This window comes from Eucalyptus grandis, chromosome 4, assembly GCF_016545825.1.
Source record: "Eucalyptus grandis isolate ANBG69807.140 chromosome 4, ASM1654582v1, whole genome shotgun sequence".
NCBI lineage: Eukaryota > Viridiplantae > Streptophyta > Magnoliopsida > Myrtales > Myrtaceae > Eucalyptus > Eucalyptus grandis.
The window spans coordinates 4,908,795-4,934,444 of record NC_052615.1 but is presented as its reverse complement, the minus strand read 5'-3'; the positions used below and the strand labels follow the sequence as shown (position 1 = coordinate 4,934,444).

The 25,650-nt window shown below is 38.9% G+C and overlaps 2 protein-coding genes across 3 annotated transcripts; both read left to right on the top strand.

The window, feature by feature from the left end:
- Positions 1-1,591: 1,591 nt before the first annotated feature.
- Positions 1,592-2,471, top strand: LOC120292699 (ABC transporter C family member 2-like). Its single transcript, XM_039311006.1, has 2 exons — positions 1,592-1,833; positions 2,152-2,471. Exons 1-2 carry the CDS (start codon positions 1,630-1,632, stop codon positions 2,341-2,343), a joined length of 396 nt encoding a protein of 131 aa, XP_039166940.1. The 5' UTR covers positions 1,592-1,629; the 3' UTR covers positions 2,344-2,471.
- A 4,275-nt stretch (positions 2,472-6,746) lies between these two features.
- LOC104440737 (ABC transporter C family member 12) lies at positions 6,747-25,397 on the top strand. 2 transcript variants are annotated; one of them, XM_039311291.1, is made up of 28 exons: positions 8,893-8,938; positions 9,299-9,709; positions 11,033-11,217; positions 11,917-11,956; positions 12,160-12,316; positions 12,737-12,851; positions 12,942-13,022; positions 13,173-13,197; positions 13,502-13,558; positions 14,222-14,287; positions 14,850-14,924; positions 15,042-15,149; positions 15,335-15,469; positions 15,852-15,958; positions 16,050-16,143; positions 16,528-16,695; positions 17,405-17,545; positions 18,141-18,341; positions 18,438-18,536; positions 18,623-18,775; positions 19,252-19,643; positions 20,076-20,256; positions 20,586-20,909; positions 21,397-22,153; positions 22,767-22,888; positions 23,847-24,092; positions 24,379-24,808; positions 25,061-25,397. In XM_039311291.1, exons 2-28 carry the CDS (start codon positions 9,377-9,379, stop codon positions 25,156-25,158), a joined length of 4,890 nt encoding a protein of 1,629 aa, XP_039167225.1. In that variant the 5' UTR covers positions 8,893-8,938; positions 9,299-9,376; the 3' UTR covers positions 25,159-25,397. The 2 variants fall into 2 exon arrangements, with proteins under 2 accessions (XP_039167226.1, XP_039167225.1); XM_039311292.1 differs by lacking the exons at positions 8,893-8,938; positions 25,061-25,397 and adding an exon at positions 6,747-6,875 and having other exon boundaries at positions 24,379-24,813.
- Positions 25,398-25,650: the final 253 nt, after the last annotated feature.

Below are 25,650 nucleotides of genomic sequence, written 5' to 3'. Positions count from 1 at the left end.
TGGGGGCCGTAGAGGATGGCGACTAACCCATCGCTGGCTTCTCTCTCTCTCTCTCTCTCTCACAATTTGGGGATTTAGGGTTTTGAATTAAGGGAGAGACACCAAATGACGTCGTTTTGTTGTTTAAATGCTGATTGTACTCTCTAGCGAGCTACATCAGCTTCAAAAATTAATAAAAAAAAGTGCAAAGTCGGATTTCCGGTCAATCTAATCGGAGTTGGCACTAAAATGATTGTTTTTCAAACTTTTTGACACTTAAATAATCTAAAACAAACTTTTGGCACCAAAATAAGCGTCGTACACAACTTTTGGCATTGATAGTGTACTTACCCCAATGGAACACCATGTTCATTCCAAATTGTTCCGATTCCTTGGTTGTGGTGAATGGGTGCTCGATCAAATATTTTGACTTCTTTCCTGATAAGATTATCACATACTATGCGTGCCTGTTACATAATAAGTTCGGTTGAGCTGAATAAAATTGATGAACATGAAAGAAAAAAAACATTTTCTATAAGGCTGGAATCTCTAAGGATTCGTCTTGTGTTTGAGCTTGAACGATCACTATAATAACGCTACTTCAAGAGCAATTTGTTCACTTCAATATGCAATGCTCATCGGAAGCTTGGTAGCTCTTTCTGACAAGAATAACTACAGATTGGGATCGATCTTTCCCGGTTTGCAGGGCCCACATTGCTGAACCACCTCCTTCAAGTAAGTTGTTCCACGTCCCTCTCTCTCTCTCTCTCTCTCTCTCATTGATGAATGCATAGGCATCAATTTTCAAGTCAATGCTGGACTCTACTTTTAAGATTTCGATGGATTGTTGAATTTTAAGATTTCGATCAATTTTCAAGTCAAAGCCTTTGGCAGAGAAAGGAGAGAAATTGAGTTGAATTAATGCAAGGCAAGTGACATGAATTAGTATTCAGCAAAAAAGTTTGACATGCATATGCAGTGCACTCAGCGAAGCACTGTCTAGGGGGACAAAGAGATATATGTCCTTTACTTTCGGACGCACAAATTATGTAGTGAAAATTAGCATGGATCTTTTTGAATTTAAATGATATGTAGACAAGATTGGTCAGAGATAATGGCAATAATCTTCTATGAATCATTATAAATGTTTTTGCTCAAATGCTGTGCTTGCACTACGGTTAGATCATCTCACCGGAGAAATCCCAAAATAGGAACTAATTTTATATTACCTGCAGAATTAATTGTGTAATATCCCTCTTCTGAACTATCTTACAGACCACAAGGCATAGGAAAAGAGCCGTCATTCTGGGCAGGACCGGGTGAGTGGGCAAAGTGGTAGACATTGGAATTGTTTTACCAGCCAAAAAAACTGAAGGGTCCCTTGTATAGCAGTTTCTATATATGTGAGATGTTATAGTATCTGAAGTCTTTAGTAAGTTGATATATCAACTTTTATATAAGTTTAGAATCGTCCATATCCAAGAAGCTGTTTAATGCTCTGGCATTATTCTATTGGCTTTAAGATTAATCCATTGGTTCTTTCTTGTTAGTTAAAAAGGCAAAGTTAAAGATCTCTGTTGATATTGATGTTGGCTGTGTCCTGTCAAGGTTTCTGAGGGTGGAGAGAACTTCAGTGTCGGACAGAGGCAAATGCTGTGTCTTGCTCGAGCATTACTAAGAAGATCAAAGATTCTTGTTCTTGATGAAGCGACTGCAGCTGTTGATGTTAGGACTGATGCTCTCATCCAGAAAACAATCCATGAAGAATTCAACTACTGCACCATGCTCATTATTGCTCACAGAGTTAACACCATCATTGACACCAACCGCATTCTTGTGCTCGATGCTGGCCAAGTATGTTGTGACATTGCTACTCATCATATCGTACTAGCAAGAAATGCACATTTACGGTTTGTCATCATGAATATGTAGAAGTGAAACCCGCTCTTACCTCAGAAGTATGACTGTTATGCGCTTCAAAATTTTGAAAAAGTGAGAAGTGAAATTAACCATCTTATTAGATCCAACAAAAAAGGACCACGTCCCCAACAAACTATTCATGCATTTTTGTTTTGTTGCGTTTCTACTTTGTTATTTAAGTACTGACTGTTTTGTTGCGTTTCTACTATGTTATTTAAGTACTGACTGGGATGCTTTCAACTTACACTTCAGGTAGCAGAACATGATACTCCAGAGAATCTGATGTCAAATGAAGCGAGTGCATTCTCTAACATGGTCCAAAGCACCAGTTCTGCCAATGCACAGTATCTACGCGGCTTAGGCCTCCAAAACAAACAGAACAGGTTACAGATGGAATTGAAACACTTAGACAGCAAGAAAGGACAATCGGCCTCTTCCTACTGAGCTGCCACTGCCAATTTCACGTCTACCGGTCAGCCTCAATTCCAACAATGCCTTCCAGATTTTAAATATCGAGGACTAGACAACAATGGCTACACCATCCTCAAGAAAACGAGAGACACAGTTATAACCCTTCAAGATATAGAAAATGCCTTATACCACTGTCAAATGCCTGCTGATAGCTGGTGGTCTGCTCTCTCCAAGATATTCCAAGGTTCTATATTTCAATTAGGTTCTATACTTGCTTAAGGTTGTTGCGCAAGATCGAGTACTAGGACTTTCAAAACATAAGGTTGTTCCTGCAGATAGACAGGTGGGATTGCGAAACTACAAAGAAGATGCGACGAAGATCATATTCATATGTATCTTCTGTATATTCTCATGTATCCTTAATTGCATTTTAATGCGTACATTTCATTTGATTAGTCATCCTTCGGGCAGGTCTAGGTTTGATAAGCAGACTGCTTGACAGCGATACGAATGACTAGAGCATGAATTCAGAGACAACTCTTCATCTATAAACCGAAAATTTTACTCCTGAAGGTGAAAAACAGAGATGTTGCCTACCAATAGAGAGTAAGCTTCAATCTGTACACACGTACTTCCATCAATGTGTTATGTATATTTCCTCAGATTGAGCTAAAGTTAAATCTTCTACCTAGGGTGATGGTCAATATTAGCATGTGAAAGTGCACGAAGTTATGAAGCGGGCGATAATTCTTCTTGATGTTTGCTTTTTAGTTTTAGAGCCAGCAAAAACGATAATTCACCCTATCCAATTGAACTATGAGAATTCAGGATCAAGGGTTAGCTGACCTCACCAAATGGAAGTATTGTAACATTAACACGAAATTGACGGGGTCTTGAGAGAAATAAACAAAGAATCATAGGACACAAAAAAATTACGTGGTTCGATCGAAATGTTGACACCTATATTTATTGGAAGAGCTAGCAGCAAATAATCTACTATAATGAGAGAATTATAGAGTGTTTTTCATATTTATATTTAAGTCTAAACCCAAATTATTTACAAATAAATAATTCAATTGGATGTAAACTGACAACACAAAATTATAGTGTTCAGCCCAAGCAAAAGCTTTTCTCGCACGGCCGAAATCAAGAACGTTGCGCGTTCCTTCTCACGATGTCTTTTTTCACCCATGGATAAGACAAACTAATAAGCTCTCAACCGCGACACTGCATATGCTGATCCATATTCTTGAAAATATGAATATCCACATATCATATAAATATGTGCCCCTTATTTCGTCTTTTAGTGCAATTCTTTTCCAAGTCAACCTTGGATTCACATTTGCAACGTTAGCACTCCTAAGTACATATGGAGAACCAACGCCCAAGAGCAAGAAAACATATTTGATTCGGATGGGGGAATACCAACGAATTGGATCGATAACGACTCAAACTCAAGAAATTAATTTAACAATGAGTACCATGCAATTGAGGATACATAAGTGCAAACCTAATGTATTATATTGGATTAACAATATAATGCATGAATCATCTCGTAAGTCTTACATCACTTTTTTGTATGCTCTAATTTTCACCTCATGCATGAATCTCATAGGTGTAATAGATGGCGAATCCTCTCGATTCAGAAATTACAGAAGCCCTCTTTCTTATATTAGAATGCGATTTGATGAAGAACAAGAGTAAACTAGGAGTCAAGGGTCAAAATCCTAACTTCAGATCGTGAAATCATTTAGATTTACGTTTGTGAAGTTATTCCCTTTCTCATCGGATATAGGAACGTTGGCTATGTGGAAAATCGAAGCTGAACTAGGTTAAGGCTGAATCGACCCTAGAGTTTGAGTACTTAAGGGTGGTTCCAGGGTCTAAGCTTATGTTTGAGCTAAACTCGATTTAGACCCAAATTAGCTTTTGCATATTGAGTCAAACTAAATCAAGTCGAGTCAAGCCTGAACTTGTAAAGATACTTTACTTAGTTAAGCTTAAGCACGAATTGAGTATCGAGATCTCAAAATATTCTCATCAAATATGAATGGCAAATGGTGTTGGCCCGACTCAACTTGCATGTCTACGAAACAAGCCTCACTGCTGTCGTGAATCCTCAAGAGGGGAGACCTTAACCTCCTCGGCTTGGAGCATAGAGTTAAGAACAGGTCCCTGGAAACAAGACCCAAAACACCAATTGCCTTCTTGTTGGTCAATGATCTCATTCGCACCTTGTCAATCCTGCTGATGCCTTCTCAACTTGTCTACATACTTTGGTCACCGAGTGCTTTGTGCTTTTCCTTCTTATTTTGTCGGTCGGTCGGCGCAAAACATGCAAAACACATGAACATGTGTTTCAAGCCCTTTGGCCGACATCTGATGTCTTGGGGCCACCCGGTCGAGTTCCCGCCGCTGCATGTGCTTGAGGGTCTCCCAGCAGGGCGATGTTCAAGGCGTTGGGCTCATCTCTAGGCAATTTAAGAACGGATCTTGATAGCTCGTTGGTGACGCCTGGGAATCTGAAAGACAACCCTTGAAAAAGATTACGGGAATTCATCCTTATTTTGTGCTTTTTTTTAAAAATTTTTTATAAATGTTGTTGTTGTTTTTTGGATGCACGTTTACATAAGCTTTTTTTTGTGGGCGGGCAGAAGTTCTGGAGTCTAGCTTTCACCGAGTCAAAGAAGGAGAAGGAGAAGGAAAAGAAGAGAGAAGGATTGGAAAGAGGATAGAGACGGGGGTTTCACCCAGCTGCCTTTTGGCCGGTTGCTTGGCCCTATATTTTTGGCAGCACAAGGCGCCCAAAACTGATCGGAAACATGCAAAATCATAGCAAATGCAACCAGATGATATGTTGCATGGGTGTCCTACAGGCCTATCACTATTTTTTTTACATAATTTTTTATTATCTAATTTGTATTTGTTGATATTTCAAGTTAGCTATTCGATACATTGTAGATCGGCTTTGTTTTGCTTCCTTTATAAAGATTGTCAGATTTGCATTATTTTCCCATTCAATGAGTTCAAACACACATTCATTTGATGTTTCTTAACGAAGATATAGCTGTGATATAATTAACAAGATAAAATCTCAATTATCAAATTTATATATCTTTGCTGTAATACCTAACTACATAGTTCTCTTTTGAACTTTTTTTGAAATCACTAGTAAAGTATTGCGATCATGGTTAATTTATTGATACCTTAATACAAATCAAATAATTTATTTAACAAGATATCTATTAGAGATATCTCTGATTACCATTTAACGATTACAGCAATCACTAGTATTACATTAGTCATATTAATTTATAAATATGGAAACTATGTAATATATTAAAAATACATTTTCCTTGCTCCATAAAATTATGTAATGATGGTTTTCATATTTGCTAAAATATTTTTTTATATTCCCTTCATTTATTCATTGAATATGAGCTCTCGTGTTTTTTACAGTGTCTTTTTACTAATGAAATATGTTGACACCTAAATTTTCCCCAGTTATTTAGCAATTAATTGCATAGAAAACCCTTACCAAAAATATTTTTTTAAAACCTTACCAAAAAAGAAAACTGCATAGAAAATTAGGGATTAGTTTTTAAAAAAAAAGTAAAATCAATAATATTCATTAAAATTCATCGTGTATGTTTTCGCTAAAATGCATTGCACGCAGATATCAAGACCATTTTACATTACTATCACTAATTATTAAATTAAAAAAAAAAATTAATAAGAAAATCGAAAAAAAAAAGAAAAAAAGGACCGGGGTTGGCCCGGTCCTTTTCTATTCTTGTCTCCTCTGCATCTCTTGTCGCCTGAGCCCCAAGCCCAGCCTTATTTCCTTGTTCCAGGCCCAGCCCGCGCGTGGGTCTTCTTCCTCCTTACGCCGCTCACTCCCCTGCAAGAGGAAAAGAAGAGTACAAGTCAGAAAGAAGCAGAGGATCGCGAGCTGCAGATGGCGGCGTGATCTGCGGGTCGGGGTCAGGCCGGCCGGCGAGCTGGCGGTGGCAGAAGCCAGGCACGCCGGTTGCTGGCCGTTAAAAGGAGAGAGGCCAACAGAGAGAGGTTTTTTTTTTTTTTTTTTGGCCGAGAGAGGGCGAGCTCGTGAGAGTCCCGGAACGTCGCCGGAGGCCCACCGTTTCGTCGCAGCAGCTCTTCCCGAAACAGAATCGTGTACCGTCGAGTAGGCGTGGTTTTATTCGTTCGGGCAAGTGGATTAATGGCCGCTGGAGTTCATGGCCGGCGGTGGTCGACACCGGTCGGAATGGACGACCGGCGGACGACGGCGGTAGATGGGTCGCCGGTTGTTCCGGGCTGTGCCGTTGGTTGGGTGAGCTTTGGTGAGGAAGCAAGGTCTCGATGAAGGAGAAGCATCAGGGAAGAAGAAGTCCAAGGTTGAAGAGAGTTCGAGCGATGGCAGAGAGAGAGTGGCTCCGGCGGCCACCGCGCCGCGCACGAACTCCGTCCGACAGCCACGCCCAGCCGACGTCCTCAAGCCGTGAAGGAATCCGCCTTTTCGCTTTGGGCAGAGCTCCAGGAGGAAGACGGCGCCGCAAATCCAGGTAAAAAAGAGACGAAGATGACAATTAACGCATTAATTGCCTTAATAAATTAAGGGGTAAAATTATTTTATGTGGCCCCTATAATCATAGTTAGGGCATATGTGATTTGTTATTATAAGCCAAAGAATGAGATATTTAAGAGATAGGGGAGATGGCTCTATTTCATTTGGCTGAGTATAAGCTAAAATCATTCCAAGTATTAATGAGCCAAGGCCAAATTTCATGAGATATTGCACGACCTCATCACCTAAGCTCGCATCTTTAAGAGGAAACATGGAAGGGGTTAAAAAAGACATCAACGTGGGATCTTCACTTTTGCTTTAAGATAATGAGAAAATAAAGGGAATGAAATATGGCATGGAACTCTCTCTTTCTTTGCAAGAATAAGTTGAAACTCTTTATTTAGGGGATGTTTCATGAGATACAAAATGATAAGAACAACTAATCATAGGTTTAAATGTAATGATAACTTTGAGTTAAAAACATGTGGTGAAAATTAAAGAATGTGTTCAAATTAAAATGTTACAAATGGCTTAATCATATGGTTCCAAAGTAGATGGCTAAGTAATCAATGGTATTAATGGACTAAGATTAATATCAATGATGTCATGCATGATGTCAAATTAATATTAATGATGTCATGCATGATGTCAGCACTAGGCTTAGTTTAATGTCATCAATAGCATGTGGGTAAAGATAATTGGTGGAATGAAGAGAGGTGGCACAAATTAAAGAGTAATAAGTGGATCAACTATACGGATCAACTATACAATTTCCAATGTAGATGTTTTGTCAAGTTACCAAAAATTCTAGTAAATAGTACGTAAACATGGAAACTGATGTCCGTTCTAAATAATTGGTATATCCTAAAAAATTTTGAACCCACTAAAATTATTAGTGAATAATACCAAATGCTCGGAAAATTTTAATTCGGTAAACTTAAAACTTGAAGAATCACCAAATACGTAATGTGAAACATATCGGTTCCTGTCTACAACTAATAGGGTGGTGAATAAATTAGCATCATTTTATATCACCGCGTACATGTCAACACCTATCAATTTACTTTTAACGAATCGAGCTCTAAGTAATTATGATAGCGGAAAATTGTCCTAATACCTTCCGCATCCCATAAAATTGATGATGTCCATTAATATCCAAAATTCCAAACTAAATGATACTTAAGTTTATATCCTAAATATTATCAATAAAGATGAAAAATTTCGGTTGTCATAAAAAGATCGGGAGAATATCCTAAAGAGAACCATGACTGCCGCTAAACTCAAATTATTGTCATCAAGTAATGCATTTAGGAATCTCAAATCTCTCACGACACCGCAAGATACAATATAACAAATCAATCTAGGGGAGGTTGCACCCTAATGGATATCCCTCAAGCAAAACCATGACACCCTCTAAACCCAAACTATTGCTATCAATTAATGCATTGAGGCTTCTCAAATCTTTCATGACACCGCAAGATATAATATAACAAATTAATCTAGGGGAGGTTGCATCCTAATGATCTGTGAGCTCAAGAAATTCATAAAAAAAAAAAACCTTGGAACGTTGCCCGTCTGTAAAGAAGAGGATAGCGAATCAAGAGACTAAAAAATCCGAATAATTATAATGGACTCCTAAAGAGAATGCCCCTCGCGGTCTTTGTCAATTTGTATGGTTGGGAGTCCAAAATATAGAGTAATGCCATAAACTAATCAATCTTGCGGAGATTTCTCGGCCCCATTACATCTTGTTGCAGCTCATGTCGGAGGGCTGCCTACGTAAGCGGTGACGCACTAGGCGCCAAAATATTCGGTCCCCCTTTCTTTTTCTTCTTTGAAAAACGTCACAAACTTCCAATGTCCTGTTTGTCCTGTTTTTGACCCTTGCTTCCAACCCTTTTCCTCTTTTTTTAATTCCCTTTTTCTTAGTGATAATTCATCCGCCGTACCTTGTTGTCCCACTCAATGCCCTCGCCATGTAGTATGTATATAGCTCACGAGCCATTTGAACATGAAGCAGGTCCAGAGTGTCGCAGGTCCTCCCTCCTTCCCTGTCCGAGTGTGTGTGTTTGTGGAGTTATATGTCCATTCTTGTCTCTTATTTTGTTTGGGACGATTGCCTGGTGCTATGTTTGCAAACTCAAGTCAAGTTGAAGACATTTGACCGGGTTTTTAGGTGGGAACACTGTGACTTTGCTTGCAGTGCATTTTTCAATCTACTTAAACTCAGTGACTTCTTGTGAGTTCGCCATAGCGGGTTGTCCTGCTTAACTTCTTCCAATTCCAAATTCCCTGCAGCATTCATGATGGAAGTCTCCAAACATGTGTATTGATTCTAAGGAAATTTTTGCTATGAGACTTCTGGGTGAATACAGTTGCATTTCTAACTGAAGCAGTTGTGATGGACTCTTTCTCTTGTAGGAAAGGCTTCATCTTCATTGGGATGCAAAAAAGGAATTACTTCATGAACTAAGAGCTATTACATTGATCATTTAAAAAATGGGTTTCGAACTGTTGGATTGGTATTGCCGGCCGGTGGCGAATGGGATTTGGGCAAGGACTGCGGACAGTGCTTTCGGTGCGTACACACCTTGCGCCATTGATTCCTTGGTCATCTCCATATCCCATTTGGTTCTTCTGGGCCTCTGCTGCTACCGAATTTGGTTGATCAAGAGGACTTCGAAAGTCCAGAGATACCGTTTGAGGTCGAAATGCTACAACTATATGTTGGGCTTGCTTTCTTTTTACTGCGTTGCCGAGCCTGTGCTGAGGCTGGTGATGGGCTTTTCGGTTTTCAATCTGGATGGTCAGACTAGCCTCCTTCCATATGAGGTAGGAATTTTACTGTATTGTGTTCCTAGCTTCAACTCTCCAACGTAAACGTGATACTTTGTTGTTTAATGAACAACCTTGATTAGCTGGTTATTATTTTATTTTTTTAATGTGTGACCATGCACATCGAGGGACTCCCATATCGTAAACCATTAACAAACTTACATAGCTACTTGCTCAACCCCAACCTAAATGAAAGCATTAGGCTGAAATTGTTTGCTAGCACGTTGACTGTCCTTTCTTTTTTTCTGTTTCAACTGCTTTCTTTTGGAAGAAGCTTGGCTCCAGTAAATGCTCGTCAGAATGTAGCATTCCCCATTATGGCTCCATTCCGTGTGATGTGGAACTTAGCCTTTTGATAAAAGCCACAAAATGTTCCGTTTGATTTGCAAAAAATGTGGCTTTTCTGCAAAATATTTCTTGGAAAGCCATTTTTCAAGAAAATGTAATTTTTTTTTTCTGGTATTTGGCTGAAACCTAGAAATAAGTGGAAAGTATTTTCCAGGAAATTTTTCTTTCATGCACTCTTTTTCAACATTTTTTATTATTTTATTTTTTAAATATAATTTTAATTATTTTTTATATTTAAAAAATAATTTTTAATTTTTAATTTTTTGTTTTTGTCTTCCTCTTCTTTGGCCAGTGCTAGATCGGTGAGCCAGAGGCTCGCGCTCACCCTCTGGCAAGGCCCGAGCTTGCCTAGATCGGTGAGCCAAGCGAGTGGGCTTGCCAAGGCCTCGAGCTCGCTGCTAACCAGATCATGAGCCTGGCCGGTTGCTAGCGATTGTCATGGTCGGCGATCAGCCATGCTAGGACTAATAAATAAATAAATAAATAAATAAATAAAAGAAATAAAAAAAGAAATTAAAAAAATTAAAAATTCGATTTTTTTTCTTTAAAAAAAAAAAAGAAAAGAAAGAAAAGGGTAATATGAGTGTGAGATAAGAGGAAGTGATTGAGGAAATTTTTTTCCTCTTTCTCAAAAGTAGAAAACATTTTCCCTGACCCTTAATGGAAAACATTGCACATGTGGGCTTTTCCAACTTCCGTCGGTTCCAAGTTTAATCCTCTTTGAGCAAGCAAATCGACTACAATTTGTAGTTAAAACTTTCAAATCGCACAACTCTGTTTCTGCCACTACCATACCACGAATTTCAATGCCATTTGCCCGCTAATGTCTGGTCATGATAGTTTGCAATTTGTGTTATGCTGAAAGTCTTCAGAACAACAGTCTTTAATAATCTCAAATGATGCTGTTCACATTGGCTGGCAAACTGAGAGTCTAATAAACTTTGTAATCACACCTCCGTTTTTCTTTGGCAGATGGTTTCGTTAATCATAGAGTCACTTGCTTGGTGCTCCATGCTAGTTGTGATTAGCCTAGAAATGCACATTTACATTCGGGAGTTCAGATGGTACGTGCGCTTTGGAGTCATCTATGTTCTGGTAGGGGAAGCTGTGATGCTCAATCTTATCCTCTCAATGAGAGACCACTATCAGCATCATAGGTTAGTTTTTATCCTTCAGGAGACATTTAACATAACTGCTCAAATTTCCAATATCTATTTCGAATATCTACATCTCATATTCTCCTTATATACCCTTGGATACTAGTATAGTGATATTATTAGATGCTCTCTCTCTCTCTCTCTCTCTCTATCTATCTTCAAGCTATGCAGATTGATGAAAACTGTTGAAAGAATTGACTTTTCTATTGTTAAAATACTATGGAGTGTGCATTTGTTCTCCTTGGTGGCCACACTGCTTTACTGAAAATTATGTCATCACTTAATCATGGCGAAGGACATATTTGCAAGATTTTTCCCGTCCAGGTCCTGGAATACGGTTAAATTGCTTCTTAAACTGGTGCGTTTGACTAGTTATAATATTTCATGTTACGCATCTTTCATACTATATATGTAAGTTTTGAAAGCATGTCACTGTTGAGTTGCCATAATTAAGCCAACACCATGATCTCTCTGTGGGAATGTGAAACAAATTTTGATTGGTCGAAGATGATAGCCAGTTGTAGGTTGAGTTGCCTTATTCAATCTACTAGAATTGGAAATCTTTCTTGGAGACTTAAGAACCTTTTTGAAGCAGGTTGTTTGGTTACAATGTGTAACAGCATCACATTGTTTTAGAGTTTAAGATCCATATTCAGTATGTTCCAGGATGGACCTAATATATTATCTTTTCTACTCCAGGTCTGCACTTTATCTGTGTATCAGCACGGTTTTTTGCCAGGTTACTTCTCTTTCAATAAACTGTTACTCCTAGACTCATCTGTTTATAACTTCCTAGCCTTTTGAACAAACTGCTCCTGTCAGGATTCATCAGCCAATTATTTGATATGAACATAATTATTGAGATTTCTTTCTGTCATTGGCCAACTTGATCAAAAGAATTCTGATTTAATCTTCTTCTTTTTTGTGCTTCTTTTGATGAAGGTTCTATTTGGGATTCTTCTTTTTGTCTATGTTCCGAATCTGGACCCTTGTCCAGGGTATACGATGATCCACACTGAGCCTCTTGATAGTGTTGAATATGAGACTCTTCCGGGGGAGGAGCAAGTTTGTCCTGAAAGGCATGTCAGCATATTTTCCAGTGAGTAACATGTGAACTACATTTTTTTATCGAACCGTTCAGCTTGTTTTTCATAAGATCTGACTAGTTCAGCTAGTCTCTATGCATTGACATGTCAAATTGCCTGCAATTTTCCAATAAGCAGTGATAATGAGCTAATAATATGACATTTTCAGATTCTGTCTGCTTAATGAGTCCAATTTGCTTGTGTTTTTGCTTGCTTTCTAATGGTGGCATTTGTCTGTTGCCCCTTTGCGCATATCTTTTACTCCCTGAAGCAAAATGTAATTGCTTTGCCAGAAAATGAAAGTGAGATGAGACATTTCTTTGGGGGTCTAGTGAAATGGAGTTGGATTTTGTTTAGTGTTTTATTAATCAGCTGCTTATTGTTGTATCGTCAATGACTCTCTCTCTCTCTCTCTCTCTCTCTCTCTCGTATAGGGATATACTTTGGGTGGATGAGTCCACTTATGCAGCAAGGCTACAAAAGACCGATTACCGAAAGGGATGTTTGGAAGTTAGACTATTGGGATAGGACTGAGGAGCTGATCAAAATGTTTGCGTCCACTTTTCTTTAGCTGTATTTTGAACTTTTTGTGTATTCAGATAAATTTCTAAAGCATGGCAATCGTATCTTATTTTGAAGATTCCAGAAATGCTGGGCCAAAGAGTCTCAAAGGCCCCAACCATGGCTTTTAAGAGCTTTGAACAGCAGCCTTGGAAGACGGTATGTATTGGTTTAATTGCATCTCATGTCTCATTCTTCATTCCAATTTCGATTTGACAGTGCACAGACATCTGTACAGCTTTATTCTGTAAGATTCCTCATTGTTTGAATGTTCCCCATCTCATTTGCCCAATTTGCTTGCTTCTCCAGGTTTTGGTTGGGAGGCTTCTTTAAGGTAAGTATGATACCACATATATGGTGGATGTGCTTAATCAAATGCTAACTCCTATCTTAGCTGGATGATGATTGCCATATACTATGCATGCACCTTTATATATTTACTTAGGTTGAGCAGAACATTAGAAACTGACGAATCTGAAATAAAAAAAATAAAAGGTATCTAAAGGATCGAAGTCTTTAAGGCTTCGTCTCGTGATTGAGTCTAGGAGTAACAACAATCCTGCAAGAGCATAATGTTCACTTGAATATGCAATGCTCATTGGAAGCATAGTAATTCTTTCGTACATGGATAACCACAGATCGGGAGTGATCTTTCCCAATTTGTTGGGCCCACATTGCTGAACCACCTCCTTCAAGTAAGTTCTTTCGAGTCTCTCTCTCTCTCTCTCTCTCTCTCTCTCTCTCTCTCTCTCTCTCTCTGTATATATAAATACACATCAGATGAATATGTAAGCATCAATTTTTAGATCAGTGCTGGACTCTGCTTTTAAGATTTTGAGGCAATCTAAGAATTGTGACCTTTTACCTGCTTGAAATATATGCTTAATTTTGGAAAATTGTTCCCATGGATCCTTCCTCAAATGACTAGAATATTATTTGAAAGACCATCTATGGATGGAGGACTTGAAGGGTTGTTAATAGGGAGGCGGGACCCTGCAGAAACAGAGCACGCTTTTCATAGGGTACATGCCATTTTCTAGTAATCATTTTGGAAGTGATCTATGTTTTGTTGTGACAGAAAAGCTGCTTCAACATAAACAGGTCAACAAATGAACAGCAACGGCATAATGATTGTGGGACTTTGATTGATTGAATAAAAATGTCATCTGTTCTGTTCTACGGGTAGATTAATCTTGAGGTCTCAATCGCCTTGCCTTCCATGGCATAAAATATTGTGCACATAGATTGACCTTTTATTTTTGTATTCCATTCAACGCATGATGGCTCATGTTAGATGGAGTTACTTTTCCAAGAACAGATTTGTTTTTTTCTGATGTGTCTTTCTTTGCTACGTGCAGTCAATGCAAAAAGGGGACCCTGCATGGACTGGTTACCTCTATGCCTTTTCGATTCTTGTCGGTGTGGTATGATCCTATCTTTGTTTTGTGTCAAAGTTTGATTTATGTTGGGAGTCAGAGTCCTTCAAGTTTGAACACCGTTAAAATTTTATAGTGCAATATGTGAAGTAAGGCTCTATTTGTTTCATAAAAAATGAATGATTTGGAAAATCTTTTCCAAAAAATGATCGCTTGTGTCACTTAAAATAATTAGTCAATGAATAGTTTTTTGCTAAAGACAACAATTTATATCTAAATATTTTCGTAGACTAAATATTTCCTTTCGTTCATTTTTATAAGTAATACAAGCAATCTTTTTTAGCAGAATATTTTTTAAATCATTTTCTTCCGCAAAACAAATGGGCCTGAATATCATTATCACCATGGTAAATGGTAAATCAAGTTTATCGATATCATCTCTGAGATAATTTTTTACCATATGCCAAAAATTTCTGCTTTACTTATAATTGTTGTTGTCGTTGCCTCTGGCTTTTGCTTCTTATTCAATGATGATGTTCTTCCATCAATAAGAAATGTGAAATCTGCTGTTTTTAGATATGCTAATAAGTTCTGATTGGACTCTGTACAGTCGCTTGGTGTGCTTTGCGAAGCCCAGTACTTTCAGAATTCAGTTCGAACGGGATTCAGGCTGAGGTCAACTTTGGTAAAAAAAACATTTCCAGATGTGTACAAATCCTCAGTATCAGATACTTAGTCTAGGTCATTCTTCGCCGTTTATAATAGTGGAGCAATTAAATAGCTTATTCGACCTTATTGGTAGGTGGCGGCCATTTTCCGCAAATCCTTAAGACTCACTCATGAGGGTCGCAAGAAGTTCCCATCTGGAAAGATAACAAACATGATAACAACAGATGCTAATGCACTTCAGGTGAGATTCTCACCTCAGACATGATCATGACATTACTACCATAGTTCTCTTATTGCTGCAACTGTCATTTAGTTAAGTCAATGCTGATATCTTCCTTAGTTTGGAAATCATATGCCCAGCTCTTCTGATTTTGCAAAAGTGAAACTTCGTGAACTACATCTGACGTGATACCTTATATTGTTCAGCAAATATGCCAACAACTTCACAACTTATGGTCCGCTCCGTTTCGTATTGTCATTGCCATGGTTCTTCTGTACCAGCAATTAGGTGTTGCTTCGCTGCTTGGATCTCTCATGCTTGTCCTCATGATCCCATTGCAAGTAAGCTTATGCTCTTTTTTTTCCTGCGAAAGTTTGTCCTCTCTATAACTTCATTAATACATATTTCTTCCATGATCATTGTAACATTTACCAATTTAAGTTAAACCATATATATGTTAACTTTTATGCTGATTTTGAGGTCCCTTTTTTCTTAAACTTTAATTTGTTTGAAGGACATTCTGATCTAGGAAGTAGAGGACGTTTTTTGTCCGAAGCTTCTATGTAGTAACGGTTGTATCAGGAGTAGTATTGATTAGCTAAAAGAGGTTTTCTGCACCACATTGTCACTATCAACTCATGGGTTAGCATTTGTGCCATGATGATTAATCCTCCATTTTACAATCAATTGTCTTACATCTTACAACTTTTCTTGGTGAATTAGACAGTCATAATCAGCAAAATGCGGAAAATGACCAAGGAAGGGCTGCAGTGGACTGACAAGAGAGTCAGCCTCATGAACGAAATTTTGGCCGCAATGGACACTGTGAAGTATGTTGAATAAGCAGGATTCCCTGGCCTACATTCTCTGTGGCTATATTCATTTTACAATGACTGAAATTCAATGGAAAAATTGTTGCAGGTGTTATGCTTGGGAAAAGAGCTTTCAATCTAGAGTTCAAGAAATACGAAGTGATGAGCTCTTATGGTTCCGTAAAGCGCAACTACTATCTGCGGTATGGACTATTTCAAAATTAAGATAATATTATGCATTTTGATCATGGAATTATCAATTTTATTGACAGTTTGAAAATTCTTGCTCTCCCGAATATGCATTATATTTACACGCACACACATGCAGACTGACTCGAGCACTTCTTCACACCGACACATGCACATCTGCACAACGACACATGCACATCTGCACAACGACACACGCTCGCATGCGGAGAGAGAGAGAGAGAGAGAGAGAGAGCCATACAGATGAAAGAACATCAGTGGCACGCGAGTGAAATTGGACTCTCTTTGTCAGAAGGGCGAGAAAGCTAATGGACATGACATTTTCTCCTTCCATGATGCCTCATGGTTCTATTTGTCTGAGATTTTTATTTTGGTGGCAGTTCAACAGCTTTGTTCTCAACAGCATCCCTGTCATCGTGACCGTTGTCTCATTTGGGGCATTCACTTTGCTTGGTGGGGATTTGACACCAGCGAGGGCGTTTACATCACTTTCTCTTTTTGCTGTGCTACGGTTTCCTTTAAACATGCTCCCTAACTTGATGTCTCAGGTTCTTTCACTTCATCCTAACCTCATCTCTGTATCTCTGTCACTTGAATAGAATAGTCTACTGATATACCGCATCATCAACATCAAACATGCGTGTTTATTTTCGTGCTTCGTGTACCTATCATTTTGTTTTTGCTCCTAATCGTGTACCTTGAATATGTTGTTCATGATAGCCTCACTCAGTTTAAGCATTAATTCATCTTGCTTTGGCGATGAGGAAGACCATTGACAATATCAAACTGCTAGAGAAATCTAATAGAATATCGAAGATGAACTGCAGTAGATTATCTTACTGATGGATCTGATTCTTTGAGTTGGACAATACAGCGTGCGGAAAGGGGATAATCATTTCTCAAATACTACATATTTCTTTAAAATAAACTGATTATCTAGTTGTTGAAATAGCATAAATAATTGAAATTTAATTAGTCGAAGGTTAAACCTGTTATGTCAATTTGATAATTGAAATGGAAGGCTGAATAATGTTGTGATGACTAAATCTGCAACAGATTATCTCTTCATTACCTTACTTTTATGACATTTGGAAAGTGGGAGTTAGAGTTTCTCTTTTGTGCTTATTACGGTTTTTTACCTTTGCTTTCTCAAAGATGATGCATATTCTCTATCTTAGATTCAGAATTCTATTTTAACTGTGCTTGCAAACATTTGTTTGCTATCGTTTAGTTTCCAATCTTACTTTTGTGTCCCAGGTTGTTACTGCAAATGTTTCCCTGCAACGTTTGGAGGACCTATTTTTAGCAGAAGAGAGAATTTTAGTTCCTAATCCACCGATTGAGCCAGGACAGCCAGCTATTTCAATCGAGGATGGCCACTTTTCATGGGACTCTAAGGTCAAATAAACATATGCTGCATTTTGTCTGGCAAAATCACTTACCTTTTCCCTTTACAATGTGAAAAAACTGTTGATAATAGTATAGTCATCCAGGTTTTAGGGATTGTAACACCACCACCAATGCATTTATAGACATACACAATAGTAATCACTGCTGTGATTTGAAGGATGAAGGCATGTTAGAAAATTTTCATTGAACCTTGAAGTTAGTAGATGCCATAATCAAAACTTAAAGCACACCTTTCATCGAACAACTTAAGCATTTACATAAGTGAGTAGTGCTCTCACAACTGCTACAATGGTGACTGATCATGCGAGGAACTTGACTAATTCTTGTGTAATCTTTGGGGATAAATTCACTCTTGCTAAATGTCTGAGGAGGCAAATAACTGAACTCAAAATTCAGAGGACATAATTTCTCTGGGTGAATGCATCTCTTTTGCCATCATTTTGCTGATTCAATTTAGTGTAACTATGTTTTCTAACTGATATTGGATAATTCAGCATAACTAGATGGTCATTTATGGTGGTTTCTAGTCTTTTTGTTGCACTATCTTATTTCAAGTGGAGGCTAAATTTTCTACTAACTTCAGGCAGAAAAACCCACATTGTCAAACATCAATCTGGACATACCAGTTGGTAGCCTAGTTGCTATTGTTGGTGGTACTGGAGAAGGAAAGACATCTCTCATATCCGCAATGCTTGGGGAACTCCCTTCTGTCTCCAGTGCATGCGTTACTATCCGGGGAACCGTTGCTTATGTTCCTCAAGTGTCCTGGATTTTCAATGCTACTGTAAGTTGCACAGTGCTGTTTTTGTTTTTCTGTCGATGTTAAGTGCCTTATCATCATCTTTTCTCATGTCCTAATCCCTAGTGTGTGTGATCTCAGGTGCGTGACAACATCTTATTTGGAACCAAATTTGAACAGGAAAGATATTGGACGGCAGTCAGTGTAACTGAATTGGAGCATGATCTCGATTTGCTTCCAGTTAAGTGGGACTCAGTGCTTTGCAAGATTCTCTTTTTAACATGGGATATGTGATCCGTTAATTATCAGTCTCAATTATTTTTCAGGGTCGTGATCTTACGGAGATTGGTGAAAGAGGGGTGAATATAAGCGGAGGGCAAAAGCAGAGGGTTTCTATGGCCAGGGCTGTATACTCGAATTCAGATATTTACATATTTGATGACCCTTTAAGTGCCCTGGATGCTCATGTTGGTCGACAGGTTTGAAATTCATGACACAGAATATTATTTACTCTTTACCCCAGGCGTAGCAATTAATGTTGCAGGGCTTCAACATTAACTGCATACTTGCAACTGCAAGGCTTTCTACGCAAAGAATGCTCGAATGCTTCAGTTAAACAAGAATGAGAATTTTGATCCTACAGTCCTGCCCTTATGACAACTTGCTGCCATCAAAAATGGATAATTGAAGCAACATATGCTAATTTCAAACTCATAGGCATTTTCTGATTTGGGACTTAAATTTGGGCATATCTATTATTCTCTTTGTTTCACCAGCTTCTTTCATTAATTTTTAATAAAATGGGGTATCCGAACCTTTGGCTCCACTTTTCTCCACGTCTCAAGTGACCTTCAGTTTCACATACATAGATCTTACATTCAGTAGGATCTCTTTTTTCAATTTTTTAGAGATGAGGCAAATTCCTGTATTAGCTTATACCCATGGTCGCATACAGGTGTTCAATAGCTGTATCAAGGAAGAGCTGCGAGGGAAGACCCGGGTCCTTGTCACGAACCAGCTGCATTTTCTTCCTCAAGTGGATCGAATCCTTGTGGTTCATGAAGGAATGGTCAAGGAGGAGGGGACTTTTGAGGAGCTCTCTAAAAGCGGGATTTTGTTCCAGAAACTTATGGAGAATGCAGGAAAAATGGAGGACCAAACAGAAGAGGCCGAGGTGGAGGAGAAGAAAAATGTAGAAGAGAAAACATCTAAAAGAGCAACTGACAGCATTGTTGATGAATCGTCAAAAGATCAAGGCCGTGGGAAGAAAGGTAAAGGAGGGAAGTCGGTACTTATTAAGCAAGAGGAACGGGAAACGGGCATTGTGAGTCGGAAAGTCCTGATGAGGTACTAAAATGCATGATATGAAACTTCGTCTTCTAACAATTGTCGGTAGACAAGTTATTTACCAGAAAGGCTTATCTATGGATACGAAATACTTGACCTAAAAGATTTCTTGAACTCTACGATGGAACTAGGGTTCAAATAAGCCAATTAAATGACCTCGAACATACATGTGATAGTTTGAACAAAAAGTTTGAGTAAGTCCATCTAACACCTAAGGCTGTATAAAGGCAATAATCATATAGTGTAAGTATGTGCAACATTTTTTTCAGCTTCACTTGACATTTCCTTTTTTTATTGAAAACCCCAATACTGGTCCTTTTTTTTGGGGGGGGGGGGTAAATGCTGTTCTCCTTCATTTTTTTTAAGGATTCAATAATCCGCACCACATAGCAATAATGCTACTTATCTTTGACCTTCATATGATATATTTAGGTACAAAGGGGCACTGGGAGGCCTGTGGGTGGTGGCAGTACTCTTTATATGCTATATTTCAACTGAAGTTCTTCGTATTTCAAGTAGCAAGTGGTTGAGTTTCTGGACAGATCAAAGCACTTCAGAGGACTACAGACCAGGATTCTACATATTGATCTACGCACTTCTGTCCTTTGGTCAGGTACATCAAAATTCGGTAGATAGATCTCTCCAAGTTTACTATCTTTTATGCAGTAGCTTGTGCTTCTATAATTTTTTCTCTAGATCATCGATGAAATGGTAAAGCTACATTACCTCTTAGTCCTTGAGTTTGGATTACAACTTCTCGTTTATAGTGAGGAAACAATAATGTGATTTTAGAGACAATCTAAGTTATCATACCATGAAACAGACTATTTGCTAGCTTTTCTATTTCTGCGTTTGTGTCTTTGGTGGATGTGGGTATTTGTCAACCGAAGAGAAGGTCTTTCTGCCAACTTCCATGACAACTCCCGTATTTCTGTGAATCAGGTGACCGTGACACTGACTAATGCTTATTGGTTGATTATTTCGAGCCTCCGTGCAGCAAAAAGATTGCATGATTCTATGCTCCAGTCTTTATTAAGGGCTCCCATGATTTTCTTTCACACCAACCCAATGGGAAGAATAATCAACAGGTTTGCCAAGGATCTAGGCGACATAGATCGCAATGTTGCCCAATTTGTAAATATGTTCATGGGCCAAGTCTGGCAGCTACTTTCGACTTTTGTGCTTATAGGAATTTTGAGCACAATCTCTCTTTGGGCCATAATGCCGCTCTTGATCTTGTTTTATGCAGCCTATCTGTATTACCAGGTGAGTGCAGATTTGTTTGGTCCATAATGCTTTTTCATTATGGCCACAATTGCCAAGCCTTGTCCCACTTAGTGGAGAAAGCTATATTCTTCTGCCGCATAACCTGAGATTTTGATGTTGCATTTACATTTTCTGGGATTCTTTGGACACTTCCCACTGCCATTTAGATGGTTCACAGTGGAAATCCGGAATGATGATTTCCATAATCCTTCTAAAGTAGAAAGCAACACTCTTTTTCCTTTTTATGAAACAGTGATTAAGTAATAAGCACCGCTGGCTCAGAATGAGTATTTCTTTTACCCATCTTTTTGTCATTTTTTTGGCAGAGGAGCGTTAATCATCAATGCTAAGAGTAAATCCTTTTAATTGCTTGATAGCGTTACACCACTTGTTCTATCGCATGTTTCGTCCTCTACCAGTAGCTGAGTCCTTATAGAATTTTGGATGTGATTGCCTCTCTAATCGTTTGCCTTGTGGTTGTTAACAGACTACATCTCGTGAAGTGAAACGCTTGGATTCAATTACCAGATCTCCAGTTTATGCGCAATTCGGAGAAGCAATGAATGGCTTGTCAACAATACGTGCATATAAAGCATATGATAGGTTGGCCACCATTAACGCCAAGGCCATGGACAATAATATCAGATTCACCCTTGCCAATGTCAGTTCCAACCGTTGGCTCACCATAAGGTTGGAGACTTTAGGAGGCATAATGATCTGGTTGACAGCGACATTTGCAGTCATGCAGACCGAAAAAGCAGAAAACAGAGCAGCCTTTGCTTCAACTATGGGTCTCCTCCTCAGCTACACTTTGAATATAACGAGCCTTTTGAGTGGTGTTCTGAGACAAGCAAGCAGAGCTGAGAATAGTCTAAATGCTGTAGAACGTGTGGGTGTGTACATAGAATTGCCTTCCGAGGCTCCGGCTATAGTAGAGAGCAACCGGCCCCCTCCTGGCTGGCCTTCATTGGGATCAATTAAATTTGAAGATGTGGTTCTTCGTTACAGACCTGAACTTCCTCCGGTCTTGCATGGATTGTCCTTTTCAGTAGCACCCCGTGAGAAACTTGGAGTAGTTGGAAGAACTGGTGCAGGAAAATCTAGCATGATAAATGCTTTGTTCCGAATTGTCGAGCTCGAAAAAGGAAGGATCTTGATAGATGGGTGCAACACTTCTAAGATAGGACTCGAAGATTTGCGGAAAGTCCTTAGCATCATACCTCAATCACCAGTTCTTTTCTCGGGTAGGCACTGTGAAATTCTTTTAACACACTAACTTCTTTGTTAAAATGGCTTCATTCTTCCCTCTTCTGTTCCACTCAACCTCTGTGATATTCCATAGGAAAGTCTGCTGACATGTTGATATCGGTCTGCTCACTGGTTCATATTGCTATCTACTCAAACAAATTCATAGCTGAGAATTTTCTTTCTCACTTCTTATATGTCCAACATTAGAGCTCCAGAACTCTTTACTCCCTGGAGCAAGCATCGGTTCACAAGAGCCGCTTACGGTTCTTGCAATCCAATTCTTTACCCAACTACTCTTGCATGGTCGCTTTCTTTTGACATGACAATCTGCTGACAAGCCCTAATCAGTTCAAATGTCTTAATTCATTGTCCTACTTTGATTTGAGTTCGAGGAACAGTTTGGATAAAAAATGACCAATTTTCTGTTCATGTGTTGTCTTACATTTGATGTGAAAAAGGCCACAATACGAATCACAAATGTGTACACTGAACCCCCTTACTGTGAACTGAGAAGCTTCTACATTATGTACCAAATAACCTTTAGACTCCCATTGTTTGTGAAGACTAAATATCATTTCAAATAGTTTCTTTCTTTTCAAATTTGTGTAGGAACTGTGAGATTTAATCTCGACCCTTTCAATGAACATAACGACGCTGACCTCTGGGAGGCTCTGGAGAGAGCACATTTGAAGGATGTCATCAGGAGGAACTCTTGCGGCCTGGATGCTGAGGTAAGCTTGTGTAGAGTAACCACATGTAAAATGCCAATGAAGGGATCATTGCAATTCCTGTTGAATTTGGGCTCATGTTGATGAAATTATCGGTAGTTACCTAACATAGTTAAAGGGGAATATTTCAAATTCGAAAATTGTCTTGTGATGGATAAGGATTTTAGACGTTGTCTAAAGTATGTTAGTGTTGAGATGTTGACAACAACAATTGACTAGGTTAATGCCTTTTGGCAGAGGAAGGAGAAAAATTGAGTCAAATTGATGGAAGGCAAGCGACATGATTTAGTATTCAGCAAAAAAGTTTGACATGCATATGCAATGCCTTCTCAGCGAAGCACCATTCATGGAAAACAAACATATGTATCCTATACTTCTAGAAACATGAATTATGTAATTAAAAGTAGCATGATTTCAAAACTTTTTTAAATTAAAGGAGATGTGCACAAGATTGGTCAGAAATAAATAGCAATGATCTTCTATGTATGGTTATAAATATTGCTTGGATGCTCTTCTTGCACTCCCATTAGCTCATCTCACCAGGGAAATCTCTGAATTGAGACTAATTTTATGACACCTGCAGAATTTCCATGAATGCGTGATATCCCTCCTTTTGAACTAAATTATAGAGAGCAAAAAAGCAATCTGGGCAGGACTTTGTGGTATGGCGAGCAGAGTGTATAGACATTGGAATTTTTTTACCTGCGAAAAAAACTGAAGGATCCCTCGTATAATGTTTTCTCAATGCATAAAATATCATAGTGTCTGAAGTCTTAACTGAAGTTGAGATGTCGATTTACATAAATGTTTGGACTTGTCTATATGCAAGTGGGTGTTGCCAATGTAACGCTCTGCATTATTCTATTGGCTTTAAAATGTATCCGTGGGTTCTTACTTATAAGCTAAGAAAGAGAACGTTAAAGATCACCATCGATATTGATGTTGGCTGTGTCCTGTCAAGGTTTCTGAGGGCGGAGAGAACTTCAGTGTCGGACAGAGGCAACTGCTGTGTCTTGCTCGAGCATTACTAAGAAGATCAAAGATTCTTGTTCTTGATGAAGCAACTGCGGCCGTCGATGTTAGAACTGACGCTCTCATCCAGAAAACCATTCGTGAAGAATTCAACTACTGCACCATGGTCATCATCGCTCACAGACTTAACACTATCATTGACACCGACCGAATTCTTGTGCTCGATGCTGGCCAAGTATGTTCTGACATTGCTACTTATTCATGCACGCATCAGAAATAGCAAGAAATGCATATTAAAAGTTTGTCATCATGAATATGTAAAAGTCAAAACCACTCTTATCTCTGAAGTATGATTCTTGTGGCGCTTGACACTTTCAAAATAAAAAATGAAATTAACTATCTTATTTGATTCAACATAAAAGGACCGTGACTCCCCAATGAACCATTCATGCATTTCAATGTCGCTGTGTTTCTAATTCTTATTGCTGAATCGATTGCGATGCTTTCAACTTTTACTTCAGGTAGCAGAACACGATACTCCAGAGAATCTGCTGTCAAATGAAGCAAGTGCATTCTCTAAGATGGTTCAAAGCACGGGTTCTGCTAATGCGCAGTATCTACGTGGCTTAGTCCTCCAAAAGAAAGAGAGTAGGTTACAGATGGAAACAAAACATCTAGACAGCGAGAGACAACGATCGGCCTCCTCCTACTGGGCTGCTGCTGCCAATGTTGCTCTGGCGGTCAGCCTCAATTCCAACAACGCCCTACAGATTTTGAATATCGAGGACAATGACAACAGCAGCGACAACATCCTTAAGAGAACAAAAGATGCAGTTGTAACCCTTCAGGACGTCTTGGAAGGGAAGCACAACGAAGATATAGAAAATGCTTTGTACCATTATCAAGTTCCTGCTGATGGCTGGTGGCCTGCTCTCTACAAGATAGTTGAAGGTTAGTGCTTCATTCTTGGACATACCTTGTTCTATATCTCAATTAGGATCTCTGTTCGCTTAAGGTTGTTGCATGAGATCGAGTACTTGGACTTTCAAAATATAAGGTTGTTCCTGCCTATAGATTGATGGAATTGTAAAAGTATTAAAAAGGAACGACCAAGATCATATGGTATCTACTTTTTTTTCTTTTTTTTCTGATGTATCCTTTTCTAATTCGTGCATTGCATCTAATTAATCATCCTTCATCCAGGTCTAGGTTTGATGAGCAGACTGGCTGACGGTAGATATGAACGACTAGAGCACGAGTTTAGAGATAACTCGGATTGGGATGCTGTGGAAATGTCGTAAAAGAAGTGGAGACATCAACCCGATTCTTCATTTTTAATCGAAGGATTTCACGTGCGAAGGCGAATACAGAGATATTGTCCTCTGTGGAGAAGAATCTTCAATTTGTACATGTGTACGTCTATCAATGTATCATGTGTATCTCCCGAAACTGAGCTATGGTTAAATATTCCCCCAAGTTTGGTGATGCTCAGTATTAGCTACTCTCAAACCAGTCAATGTGCATGAAGCCCTTAAGCGTACATGATTCTTCTCAATGTTTGCAAGTTGCGCCAACTAAGGGCACTCCTTGAGCGTTGAGTTGGCGCAACTTGGCATTCAAGCCAGCTCAAGTAGTGGGTAGGTTTTAACGCCTACCGTTGCATGGTCCTTGGGTAGCCTCTAATTGAATCGGTTAGCATCCAAACCACCGTGAGTTGCCTCACCTACCGTTACCCCGGTGGCTGCAACCCTCTCGTCCCTCCCTATTTTGTTTCTCCCTAGGGAGGAAGGATA